General features: G+C 37.9%; 1 protein-coding gene across 1 annotated transcript in view; it reads left to right on the forward strand.

Moving 5' to 3' along the window:
* Positions 1–769: 769 nt before the first annotated feature.
* Positions 770–14,485, forward strand: part of LOC130018446 (developmental pluripotency-associated protein 4-like) — a 78,250-nt gene continuing 64,534 nt past the window's right edge. The window contains exons 1-4 of the mRNA XM_056109143.1: positions 770–791; positions 898–1,030; positions 2,334–2,385; positions 6,347–6,429. Of these exons, the coding sequence (XP_055965118.1) occupies positions 770–791; positions 898–1,030; positions 2,334–2,385; positions 6,347–6,429 (290 nt within the window). The remainder of the gene's footprint in view (positions 792–897; positions 1,031–2,333; positions 2,386–6,346; positions 6,430–14,485) is intronic.

A 14,485-nucleotide genomic window follows, 5' to 3' on the forward strand; every position in this document is an offset into this window, starting at 1 on the left:
TCCAGCCAGATGTGCTGTCACCTCCAAGTAATGTGTTTTTAATGCACATTCAGGCATAAATAAAAAAATGGGTTATATCATATAATTTTTTCAGCCATAAGAAACAATGAAATTAAACACAAGACACAACATGGATGAATTTTGAAAATATTGTATCAGAGCAAAGAAAACTGTAACAAAAGAACCAAAAGTCAGTTTTTATATTACAGGCTTCCTCACTATCCAAAAGTAAAGTGTCTTTAGTGTTTCTGAACCCCCAAGTTACCTATCAAACCATACTAAATTATACATAAAGCTAAATCATTTTTGATAGGACCTCCACACGTGTGCATGGCCTCTACATTAACACAAATATTACAACCAAGTTTGTGTGACCTCCAACACTAACGCTACAACCATAGACACACAAGAAAAGAAAAGTGAAAAACAAAAATCAATAAGCTTCATGTACTTTATACACAGTTTGATAGGATAACCCCACAGCCTGGGACTCCAGAGAATGAAAAAGCATTTGCTTTGCTAGATTTAGGACAAGAGTTCAAGTCCCAGCCCTGCCCATACGCAGTAAGCATGGTTCTGCAGAACTACTCTCTGGGACACCCAGTGCCACAACATATGCAATCTCTGGTATCGAGTCTGAGATGTGCTAGTAACCACAATCAAGGAGTATGACTTCCAGAAAGCACCACAGCTAGCAGGATGTGTGCATGAAACTATCAAAAGTATTATCAATCATGTGCCTTAAGAAAAGGGGTTGTGTTATATGAACATGGCCAGAAGTATAGCCTCTGGTGAGTATGTGTATGTGTTTGAATAACACAGGATTTAGAAAAATGCCTACAACTAGAGGATGTGTGCACATCATGACTAAGTGAGCATGACCTCTGTTAAGCATAGGTAAAACTACTACAACTAAAGTGCAAAACTGGATGAGTACTACAAGTAAATGTGCAAATATTACAACCAAGTGTGGTCTTCGCATTAATGGAACAACCATAGACACAAAAGGAAAGAAAAACTTCAAAAATCAGTAAGTTTCATGTACTTTATAAATAAAGTACATAAAGTTTGCATAAGTAGCTATGAGGATAAAAACCTGGATGTGTTACTCTTGCTTCTTGAGGTATATGCCTTTATAAAGTCTTTAGAAGGTCTTCTATAAATCAAACATTCACCTTTTGCCTTTTGTTGTAAAAGTAAAAACCCTTCTTGAATTTCTTTAAGTTACTGAAAACAACGGTAGGGCGTTTGCCTTGCACGTGGCTGGCCCAGCCAAGCCAGGTTCAATTCCTCTGCCCCTCTCGGAGAGCCCAGCAAGCTACCAAGAGTATTTCTCCCGTGCAGCAAAGCCTGGCAAGCTACCCATGACATACTCAATATGCCAAACACAGTAACAACAAGTCTCACAATGGAGACCTTACTGGGCCCGCTCGAGCAAATCGATGAACAACGGGAAGACAGTACTACAGTGCTACTGAAAACAAATACTAATTAGAAATCTTTAGTAAAAATGAGTGGCTTAAAATATTAATATCAGGGGCTGGAGCGATAGCACAGTGGGTAGGGCATTTGACTTGCATGCAGACGGTGCGGGTTCGATTCCCAGCATCCTATATGGTGCCCCAAGCACCGCCAGAATTAATTTCTGAGTGCAGAGCCAGGAGTAACCCCTGTGCATCACCGGGTGTGACCTAAAAGCAAAAAATTAAATAAAAATAAAGAAAAAATCAATATCAGATCTGAAAGCATATAGAGAAAAAAATTATATATATAGGCAGAAGTCATGACATTAAAACTAGAGGCATCTTTAAGGATGAAACGCCACTAACCAATAAAGTGGAAATGAAGATAAACAAAGAGGATACACTAAATTAAAAATCTTCTGCACCTCGAAGAAAACAATAATCGTAATACATTCCACAGACTGCAAGAATTTTTTTTTGGTAGAACTTTACAAGAAAAAAAACAGGGGGGGAGGAGTGAACAGAAACTGTACCAAAGAAGAAATAAAAATGGTCAAAAGGCATTTAACAAAATGCTCCATATCACTAATCAGAAAAATATAAATCAAAACAACAATGAGATATTCCCTCACACCACAGAGACTGGCACTCATCAAAAAAAGAATAACAACAACTATTATTGGCATGACTGTGTGGAGAAAGAGACCCTCATTCACTGCTGGTGGGAATGTTGATTGGCCCAGACTTTTTTAAAAAAATATATATGGTCAGTCCTAAAATGACAAATGAACCAGCAACTCCACTTCTAAGAATATATCCCAAGGGCCCAAAATCAATACAGAGACATCTGCCTTCTTATGTTCATTGCAGCATTATTCACAATAACCAAAACCTGGAAAACAATTCAATTGTCAAAGATCAGGTAACTAGATAAAGAAACTATGATACTTATATGTAACAGAATACTATTCAGTCATAAGAAAAGATGAATCGTGTAACTTGCTGCTACATGGATGTATCTGGAGAACATCATGCGAGTAAACTTAAAGGGAGAGGGACAGGCAGAGAATTATCTGTGTTATATACAGGACATAAAGAAGCATAGTAGATGAATAAAAAAATACGCAAAGGCAATAAAAATGAAGAGCAGGAGAATTGGTCTTCAGTAGGAAGCTCATCAGTGAGTTCTGGGTTCAGGAAACAGGTCAAGTAAAAGAACACTAGGACAATGATGGAGGTCAAAAATGTCTACCATAGAGGATGCTAGTGGGGCGGGAGGGAAACTGGGAGCATTGGTGGAGGGAACTGGAACACTGATGAAGGAAGTGGTGTTAGAATACTGTTTGCCTGAAACTTAATGATGAAAACTTTGTAACTCTGCAATTCATGGTAATTTTCTTTTAAAAAATGGTGGCACAAGAAACTTTTGAAAAGTGGAGAATGCTTACATCCTCTTTATTGAAAATGCCTATAGAGATAGAAAGTAGATTTCCAGGGGCTAAGAGGAATGATTACTATTGAATATTTAGTTTCTTTGGGGTTGAAACTTTTTAATAAAATATTGATGATCAACAATTAATGAGTACATTAAATTTCCAAATATTACACTTTAAAAGGGTGCGATTAATAATATGTGAATTGTATCTCAATAAAATTGCTATTTACAAATGAATAACGATAAATACTCTCACCTTCAAGTGAAGGAGAGAGTTACTGGGGCTGAAAACACTGGGTTTGATCTGCAGAACCATAAGTTTTCCCACACACTATTAGGAAATACCCCATCACAGCACCACCTGGTGTGGTCAAAAATAACAAAAAGAAATTATTCTTATCAGATTTCCATCCACACACATTCTCTCTTGGTTCTCCTCTCTTTCAGAATGTTCTTGAAATTCATATACAAGTGGTACTACATGGAAAGTAACATGCTAAGCGAAATGAGTCATAAAGAAAGGGACAGACATAGAAGATAGCATTCATCTGGGGAACATAAAGTAACAAAATAGGAGACTCACACCCAAGAATGGCCGAGATAAGTACCAGGAGGATTACTCCATTGCTTTGAGGACAGCCACACACGCTAGGGGAAAGGGCAGCTCAGATAGAGAAGGGAGCACCAAATAAAGGGTGATGGAAGGTTCCTCTCAGGATGGGAAATGCGTGATGAGAGTAGACTATAGACTGAACAAGATTGCCACTCAATGTCTCTTTTGCAAACCACAGCACTCAAAATGAGAAAGATAATAAAAGGGAATACCTTGCCACAGAGGTAGGGTGAGATGGGGGAATGGGGGGAGGGAGGGATACTGGGACTGGTGGTGGTGGAGAATGGGAACTGGTGGAGGGATAGGTATTTGATCATTGTATAACTAAAAGGGCTAGAGCGATAGCACAGCGGTAAGGCGTTTGTCTTGCACGCAGCCAACATGGTCGACCCGAGTTCAATTCCTCCGCCCCTCTAGGAGAGCCCGGCAAGTTACCGAGAGTATCTCGCCCGCACGGCAGAGCCTGGCAAGCTGCCCATGACGTATTCGATATGCCAAACACAGTAACAACAAAGTCTCACAATGGAGACGTTACTGGGCCCGCTTAAGAAAATTGATGAACAACAGGAAGACAGTAGTTTCAGTATAACTGAAACCCAAGCACAAAAATTTGTAAGTCTACAACTGTACATCATGGTGTTTCACTAATAAAAATTTAAGAAAAAAAAAGAATGTTCTTCAGATGACTTGTTAAAGAAACTCTGGTATGGAGGTTTACTCCATAGCTTGGAAGCCAGCCACACATGCTAGGGGAAAAGGCACCTCAAATAGAGAAGGGAGCACCAAATAAAGGGTGTTGGGAGGATCCTCCCAGGATGGGAGAAGCATGCTGAAAGACAAAAACTGAACATGATTGCCACTCAATGCCTCTTTTGCAAACCACAACCCCCAAAAGAAGAGAGAGAACAAAAGGGAATGCCCTGCCACAGAGGCAGGGAGGGGTGGGGGGATGGGGGTGGGAGGGATACTGGGACCCATGTTGGTGGGAAATGGGCACTGGTGGAGGGATGGGTATTTGATCATTGTACAGTTGAAACCCAAGCACAAAAATTTGTAAGTCTACAACTGTACCTCATGGTGTTTCACTAATAAAAAGAAAAAAGAAAATTATAAATGAACCCCTCATAAAACAGTGCATAAGTCCTAAATTATAATAAAGCTACTTTTTTCAAGCTGAATATTTATTAGGTATGTTAGATGGTTTAATATAGAAAGTGGAAAAAAAACAAACTCTGGTACATCTACATAATGGAATACTACAGTACAGCTGTTAGAAAAAGATGAAGTCATGAAATTTGTATATAGGTGAATCAAGATGGGAAGTATCATGTTAAGTGAAATGAGTCAAAGAGAGGTACAGGCATAGAAAGATTGCACTCAACTGTGGAATATAAAGTAACACTAATGGGAGACTAACAACCAAGAATAGTAGAGAAAAGGACCAGGAGGTTTACTCCGGGGCTTGGAAGCTGGCCTCACATGCTGAGGAAAAAGGAAGCTCAGATAGGGAAGACACCACCAAGTAAAGGGTGTTGGAAGACTTGCTCAGGTTGGAAGAGGCGTGCTGAATGTAGACTATAAATCGAACACAATGGCCACTCAATGCCTTTATTGAAAACTACAACACCCAAAAGGAAAGAGAGAACAAAAGGGAATGCCCTGCCACAGATGTAGGGTGGAGAGGGGGGGATGGGGTGGTTGTGGTGGGAGGGATACTGGGATCATTGATGGTAGAGAATGGGCACTGATGGAGGGATAGGTACTATGACTGAAACGCAAGTACGAAAGTTTGTAAGTATGTATCTATACCTCACGGTGATTCATTAATTAAATACATACATACATACATACACACATACATAAAAGAATGTTCTTTCTCCACCCTCTTGTTAGAATTTTTGTGTTTTATATTATTTATGGTTTTTGCTTGATGAGGTAGATCATTTTCATTTTTGCTCCTTTAAGCTGTTGGATTTCCTCTTCTGAAACTTTTCTTCATATATCTTTGCTGAAATACAATATTCATTCTATGGATTCAGTTCATGAACCCAGCTAAAACCTCTCTGCAAACTTCAGGGTAATATCCCACAAGTGGTTATAGCTTCCTTTCTATTACATCAAAAATAAATGTGCAAAGCTGAAAAATCTTAATGCTGTTACAAGTCTCGTTCATGTAGTTTTGCTCCCCAAATTGCTTCGCCTCTTTTTTGCCTCCTTATCTGACTGACATCATAACCCACTAAGTCTAGGTAAACAATCTCAGAATTGATCTTTACTTCTCTCTCACACTCAACTCTCACATCTAAAATATCACAGCTGCAGGTCCAGACCTCCAAGAAAAAAAAAAACTCTGAAATGGAGGTTAGTGTGCAGGCAGCTTATTTAAGAAGTACCTTTGGGACAACATCTATAGGAGAAAGGGGGATCAAGTAGAGATAAGCAGGTGACAAAGTGAAAAAATAATTTAATGCAACCCTGATGATTGTCTCAATTGCTGTGAATGATCCAGGACTTTCATGAATTGTCTTGAGATAGGACTAGTTGACAAAGCAATGATATTCCACCATCATTACAGCTAAGTGATTTGCAAAATAAAAAAAGTAAAATTCTTTGTCTAAAAGCAAATCATCTGGGAGTATAGCTCAGCAGTAGAACATCTGCCTTGCAGATGTGACTTAGTAACGGCACCATAATAAAAAAGAAAGAAAGAAAAGAATGAATTTCCAAGACAGGTCTTTAAATAAAACACAAATGAGAATTATTCTGAGTTAAGGGAAGTATGTAAATAAGCAGGTCTCACGAACATAAATCTGATCTGCTCCTCATCTGTCACAGGATGCAGATGAGGTCTCCTCTCTGGAATCAAGACAGTTCCTGAAGGTGCTGGCAGTTGCAGCTCTCTGCCAGCGCTATCCCCAGTGAGTGGAGCACCGAGCATCATCAGGAATAATGTTCACTCGATCACACAATTCAGCACTATCACTGAATCTATGGAATTTACCACTTCGAGATTCCTAACATCAATTTTCTTTTACATCAAACCTGCTATATATCCAGGACCAGCCACCACCATGCTGAGACCACTCTCCGCACACATGAAGGTACTGGCAGAGGGACAAAACCACGCGGGTTCCGGGGCCGAGATCACCAAGCCTACTCGGATTGGGGTCGAGCATCCTCCACCCAGATCCTCCAAATTCCAGTAGGCGGGGGTCACACCCACCAACTGGCCCCCTGGCTCCATGTAATCCCATCAATGGCCAAGACTCAAGAGACTATAAAAAACAGCTCCTGGAACCACACGGCCGCATTCGCGGCTGCACAACATCTTATTATGACATCTTATTATCTCATTCCTACTTTGGACAAACTGGCAGGCTACCGAATGTAACCTGTTTGCAGAGTCTGGCAAACTCCCCGTAGTGTACCCAAATATGCCAAATACCAGTAACAATGTTGGGTCCCATTCTCCTAAAGAGCCTTGAATATAATCTCAGGGCTAGGATGAAGGAGACATTACTGGGGCCTGCTCGAGGCAATCGACGAATAACAGGATGGTTGTGATTCATGACTGCTATATTAAGTTTTTTGTCATTATGAGATAATAACTATTGAAGTGGTCCCGTATCAGTTATTCCTTTACTTCTCTTTTTGTTTTGCACCCTCCACCACTGCAGGAGCTGCTCACTTCCATTTGAAATTACCAAACAACTCCCCTCTGCTCATAAAGCAAAAGCTATTTTTCATAAAACACCAGCCCTCAATGTAAACAGCTCTGATGCATGGAACTTTTCTTCTGTTATTTTTAAATATTCATTTAAGAAGAGTACTAAGTCATTTTATATATTTTTCTCTTATTGCACAAAAACCATTTGTAAGTATAGATGAGCCACACCTCTGAACTCCAGAAGTTGCTGGAAAAATACACTAGTCAAAAAAGGTTTATTTCATGCATATATTGACCTCTCAGCAACATTTACTAATTAATGTCTAGATAAGTTGCATTGTTGATGATCACTAAATGTTCATGGTAATGCTAAATTTTATGTTTATTGTTTAAAAAATCTTTAGTATTAGGGAATGGATAAATAGTACAGCAGACAGAATGCTTGCTAATGAAAATGTTATTTAAATATTAGTTAGAAAGTTAGTTAATAACACAACATGATTAATTATCACAAAGTGAACATAATCAGGTAAAAAACACAAAAAATCAAGAAATAAAATATTAGCAAATAAAGACCTCTTTCATAGTCCAAAATTACTATTCTTCTCCTCTTCTCCAAAGTTAACCATCAACCAGCTTTGGGATACACTTCAATCCAATTTTGGATTCCAGAGTCCCTGTCAACATGAGCCCCTGCCAACATTTAAACTAATGGTGGAACTGGGACTCCATTTTTATTATGACTTTGCTTTGGGGATGTTCTTAATGCTTGTTTCCAATCCTTATGATTCTATGGAACTGCTTTGAAAAAGAAAAAATAACGTTTTTAAATTACAGAGGTCCCCACACTGCACCTTGATAGGAAAGAAAAATGCCATTCTTTTTTGTCCTTCAGCCAAGCAAAACATCTAAAAGATGTTGGGCATAAAATTGAATTATTTATTTAATAACAAAGCTATAAATTATAACATCTTGGTATCAAAACAAAAACTGCATATAAGTATATGTGTATATGTGTAGATAAACTCACAAGTAAATGTGTAATATGTTCATGTAGGCCCATATCTGTTATGCAATCAAATATAGTTTTAAGTTTTGTGTTAGTCATTTGTCAGTTATACCTACCTTAAATGTTCACAGGACTGATATGTTCTTTATTAAATAAATAAAATTTACTATGTGAATGGGCTGGAGCGATAGCCTAGCCTAGCGGGTAGGTCATTTGCCTTGCACGTGGCCAACTGGGCCAACCCACGTTGGATTCCTCCGCCCCTCTCGGAGAGCCCGGCAAACTACCGAGAGTATCTTGCCCGCATGGCAAAGACTGGCAAGCTACCCATGACATATTCGATATGTCAAACTCAGTAACAAGTGTCACAATGGAGACGTTACTGAGCCCTCTCGAGCAAATCGAGGAACAACAGGAGTGACAGTGATAGTGACAGTGACTATGTGAATATACTCAACTAGTGAAATGTTAAATATAATTTGCTATGTGAATATGCTCAACTAGTGAGATGTTCTTCTATTTTGATAAATTATACATCCCAGAATTTCTGTGTATCATGTTATTATGACATATGTATCAGATTATTTGATTTCTAGAATCTCATGATCTTTAATTTCTGAAATATCTAATCCAAAAAGTGTAGATAATATACAGAGGCCTATCCAGTGAAGATGCCCAATTCTTAGAATAAAAAGTGTGAGTTCTCTTCGTCTACTATCCACCTGAAACCACAAATCCCACAAACACACACACAAAAAAAATGAAAATTAGGCAAAACAAACCAAAAAAAAAAAAAACCTGGTACATATAGGATTTTATGTTATAAAAATACATATAGGATTTTATGTTTAAAAAGTATTAAAGAAATTGACACTAATAAAACTGTTATAAAAGTTATAAAACTGTTATAAAAGAAGAATAAGACCCTTTTCATTTAGAGGGTTATTTTAAAATAACTTAAGAATGTACCACTGGCAAACAATAGGGGCCAGAGTCATTGTATGGTGGGCAAGGCACCTTGCACCCGTGGCCAAACAGGATTTGATCCTCAGCATTCCATATGCCCCCCCACTCACCAACCCACCAGGAGTGATTCCTGAGCAGAGAGTCAGGAATAGTCTGGCTCAGGTAAGAACTGAGCACTGACAGCTGTGACTCAAAAAACTAAAACAAAAATAAAACCCCATTGGCAAATAATAATCTCACTAAATGGAAAATCCATTTTAGATTCCATAGCATAAAAGTTATTTTTATCATCTCTTCCTAACAAAGCGGACAAAAATGTCACTCAAATATTATATATACTTGACTTTAACACCTTTTTCACATTTTAGCATTTCTGAAATTCAAATGGATCCTACAATTAATATGTATATTTAGTGTGTAAACTAAATAGCTATGAATAAATCAGGGGCGAACTTTGCAATCACAGGTATCTAAGGAAATGTTATGTCTCATCACACTTAAAGCATTCACCTCTTGCCTACCAGTGAACTACAATTCAATAAAATTACAGTGTTCATGGGAACTCTGTGAATGATAGTTATAGCAATTCAAAGATGCGTTATAGTGTCTAAGGCCATGGTATTTGACACAGATTATTCAGCTGTCCTTTCACGATGAGTTAACTTTCAGGGATAGCTCCCTCAGTTTAGCAGATTAGAAAATTTATTAAACACATTGTTGTATCGTTGAGACATATATCCAATTAAATTGTGAAAATATCACAGTAAAAGTTACTTAAATCTGAGGTCTGGAAATAAAGTACAGCTGGTAGGATGCTTGCCTTGCAAACTGATGACCTGGGTTTGATCCCTGGCACCACATATAATTACCTGAGTATCTCCAGGCATGATCCCTTAGCTCAGAGTCAGGAGTAAGCTTCCAGCACCAGTAGGTGTGGCCCAGTGCCTCTGCCCTCCCCCCCAAAAAAGGTTTAATTGTTAGATACTGATTATAAACACAAAATTATGTAAGTATTTGTATAGTATATACATGCATTTCTAGTAACATTATTACGTATGAACTTAGAAGGAAGGCATCACGATGAACATATAATTTTACAATCTGCTTTATAAAATTGTTGTATTGTACACAATGAATATTATTTTAGGGCCAGAGCAATAGTACAGGAGGTAGACTGACTTGCCAATCCAAGCTCAATTGCCCGCCGCACCCCATATGGTCTGCCAAGCCCATCGGGAGTTATTTCTGAGTGCAGAGCCAGAAGTAACCACTGAACACCACAGGGTGTGAATTTCCCCCCAAACAAAATTTTAAAATGCTATTTCACAATATTTCTATACTAATGAGCATTCTTATTATTTCTCATTTTTTTCTGTTTTAAATATGCATTTAAATATCTCTAAAGAGTGCATTAAAAATTAGTAGGGCTTGAGAAAAATTAGTAGATCTCTGGGAAGAACAAATTCTAGAATATATACCTGAGTTTTAAAAGGATGCTTATTTTCACTTGAATATCTTGCTATGCTATTTTAATGTTTCCCTTATGAAAATAATTACACTACAGTCAACTGTACTGAAACCACAACTAAAGCATGTGACCCTTATGAAGTACCCCAATTATACTGCATGGGGGCATTCCACAACAATGTGTCCCCACCCACCCATCATCTTAGCAACAAAAGGAAGGGGAAGGGCAAAGAAATGCTTTTTAAAAAAGATACAGTTAGATTATCAGCACCATATGGGCATTAAAATAGAAAAACTTGCAATGAAAATCCTTTCTGGGAAGCATTTTGGTGTAAAATGTGCCCAATAAGAAAGCTCACTGCACTGCATTAAGAACTATACATGAATTGCTTATTTTGCCTCATTTAATCTTTATAATAACCTTACAAGAGAGCTATTATTGTCCCCACTCTATAGATAAGTAAATTGAGTGTAAACAAAATTTTTAATTTATTGAGTCACAGAGAGTGACTAAATCTGGATTTAAACCAGATCTTTCTGGTTCAAAACTCCTTGCTTTCAGCTACTAAGCTTTAATAACTGATCCCTCTTCAGAGACTTGGAAACTCCATTTCCTCTTCCTTTGCTACAATTTTAGTTATCATTCTTCCAAGTGGTGTCTTATCCTGTCCCTAGTTTTTTACATATTCTTGTTTTCTGTTTATATACCTTCATCTCTTGATTAATTCCTATCCAAATTCACCTTTTGCATACTTTCCTTAAACTCAGACTGAATTGAATGTCTTTGCCTGCCTTTGGCAACATCCTGAACTATTTTCAGGATTTTTGATCCTCTGTCTCAGTCAAGAAGGACCCTGAGGTTAGTAAATCTAAATATTTCTCATGTTATTAGTCTCTGTGCAGATAATAATTAATACATATTAGATCCTCAACCACTATACTTAATTCAAATCAGAGACTAATATATACAAAAACCCATAGGATATTTGAGCTAAATTCAGTGATTTGCAACTATGTTTGTACATTTTAACAGCAGGAGCTTTTAAAATGCATTATCTTTCCTTCCCTTCTAATTAATAAGTCAGGCTAACCACAGATTGCACTCCATAACTTGTATTATTTAAAATGCTTTTCAGGTAATGCACATTTTGGAACATCTGATAAGTTCTTGTTTTATGAAATATAGATATTGATACCAATAACTTAAAATAACTGGCTACAGTTACATAGACAGAAGTGAAGATTAGACAAGAACTACAGTCTGCTGACATAGCTGCTTTATTTAATCACTCAATGACTAGTTGCTATGCATGTTTTATGGGAAAAGCATTGTTCTAGACACTAAAGATATAGTGGTGAATCAACTAGACATGGTATCCATGCCCAAGCTTTCATTGTACAGGAAAAGACAACATTAAATATTAAACTGCTAGACTAATTTTATATGTTTGCCCAATAACTGTGTGATAGTAAAGACACACTTAGGAATATAAAGGTATGCAACTGATAGGCCTAACTTTTTTTGTTTTCTTCAGTTTCGTTCTTCCACTATTTTTGTGAGAGCTACACCAATGTAGTAGCAGGAAACAGCTATCTAACTCCTGTTCTATCATCACTACAAAAATCCACAAACAGAAACTGTGACTAGAGGACATGATGGTTTAAATGACAGGGAATTATCAATTTTTGTACAGGAAGTTTTGGGAGATGATATTTCCTATTGTTGACCCCAAAGGGAGAAATAGAACCAACAGGATAAATTTGGTGCTTGGAAAGCAAAAAGCTGCTTGTGAACTTCACTGTCCTATCCCGATAAATGACTGATATGAATCAAGCCAGGGCAGATTATCCAGCCCTTGTCGATATATCTTGTAAGGTCCATGAAAGATTCAAGAGGAAAATATGAAACAGATAATCTGGGAGGGCTAGGGAACATTTTGCATATTTATAAATATTCGGGGGATCCATATTGTGCAGGTAGCGAGGCGTGCAAACTAGGAGAAACACGCATGTCTGTTCCATCATATACTAGTGCCATACCTCATGATTTGGGCGGACTTATAAAGCCAATGTGCCAAAGGTTCCCCATCCCTGGAATGAGTAAAAAAGCATAAATGCACAAAATCTGTTGGAGAGCAAAAATATATAAAATAGTGTGAAACAACAACAAGAAAGAAAGAGGGGTTAGAGAGAAAGTACAGTGGTTAAAGCTCTTGTTCCACATGTGGCGGACCTAGGTTCAATTCCAAGCACCCTGTATAGTCCCCTGACTACCTGCAGAGTGATCCCTGAGTGCAGCCAGGAGTAAGGAAGTGCAGCCTGAGGATGTGGCCCAAAAACCAAAACAGGAAAAAAAGGGGGAAAATAAAAAATACATGACGATCTGCACCATTGATTCACAACTCTGAGGACTTGGGTTCTCTCCTATCTCACCTAAAACAGGAATGAGAGCTCCGGGCACTTCTGACCTGCTTTGTCCACTGACCTCAGGGGAGACAGCAAAAGTTCCAAAGACTCTCAATTATAGCAAAAGGTCTACAGTAGTCCTCCCTCTTTAATAAAGTGGTTTTCAAGGATAAACAATGCCTCTGATCGCGAGAGAAGGTAATTAATAGAGTAATTAATGCAAGAGAGAGTAATTAATAATTCAGATCTGTATGGATTTCAAAATAATTGACTATTAACCCTGCACATGCCTGTACAATATTTCCTAATGTAGTGCTTCATCTATTGTGTACCTTTCCTCCCTAACAACTTTTGCATAAAGTCAACCCAGCATTATCAGCTAACATGGAAACAGCAATCAAATATTGTACACTAACTTCCTAAAAGAATACTGAGTAATCTCTACCATACACATACATTTTGCCCTTCAAGTCAGGGGATATTTTGCCAGATTCCAAACAGAACAGGTGTGTTATATCATGTTTGTAACCTAACACAGTCTCAAAAACAGCTTGCTATACGAGTATTCCTATACATGAACAATTAAAGCTGGGGTTACATTTTTTTCCACATTAAGTATCTCAAGAGAGACTCCAAATTTGCAGAGTCATTTCACTTCCTTCCTTCAATAGGATGTAGGACCCCTCCCCTCCTTGTTCACCTGCTATACAAAAGTCAAAAAGTTGCTGTGGTGTCTTCAGGTGAAATCATGCAAAGCAAAAATGCAACAACCATTCATTCTTATTAAAAATATCTTGAACAATTTCAGACTCAAACTGGAAATCATAGTGATGACACCGTAGGCTTAAAACAACACTAACACATTAACACATACACAGCTCTGTAATGTAGTTAGGGATGTGAAGTGCCTGTAATAAGACAGCTTAAAAGCAAAAGTTGATGCCATTTATACCTTTTGCCCATTGCCATGAAATGGAAAGTCCTAACTGAATATATTTTGCTTCACTATTAGGTGTTTTATAAAGATAAAGTGGTACATATGAACTTTCTATACAGCAATATCCATTCTGCAAAAGTTTCATTTAAATAACCTTCTAAAGTTTTATTTATTTGAGTAAAAGTAAAGTAAAAGGCCCTCCCGTTGGTCGTCGATTTGCTCGAGCGGGCCCAGTAACGTCTCCATTGGAGACTTTGTTGTTACTGTGTCTGGCATATCGAATACTCTCGGTAGCTTGCCAGGCTCTCCGAGAGGGGCGGAGGAATCGAACTCGGGTCGGCCATGTTGGCTGCGTGCAAGGCAAACGCCCAACCCACTGTGCTATCGCTCCAGCCCTTATTTGAGAGGAAAACAAAAAAGACAGCATGTTAGTTTAAACAAGTACTTAGTATAAATACACAGCTTGACATCTTGTTAATAAAAGTATTGAAATTGTAAGGATCAGAGTAGAATAAGTAACTT

Source organism: Sorex fumeus, unplaced genomic scaffold (assembly GCF_029834395.1).
Source record: "Sorex fumeus unplaced genomic scaffold, SorFum_2.1 ptg000265l, whole genome shotgun sequence".
Lineage (NCBI taxonomy): Eukaryota > Metazoa > Chordata > Mammalia > Eulipotyphla > Soricidae > Sorex > Sorex fumeus.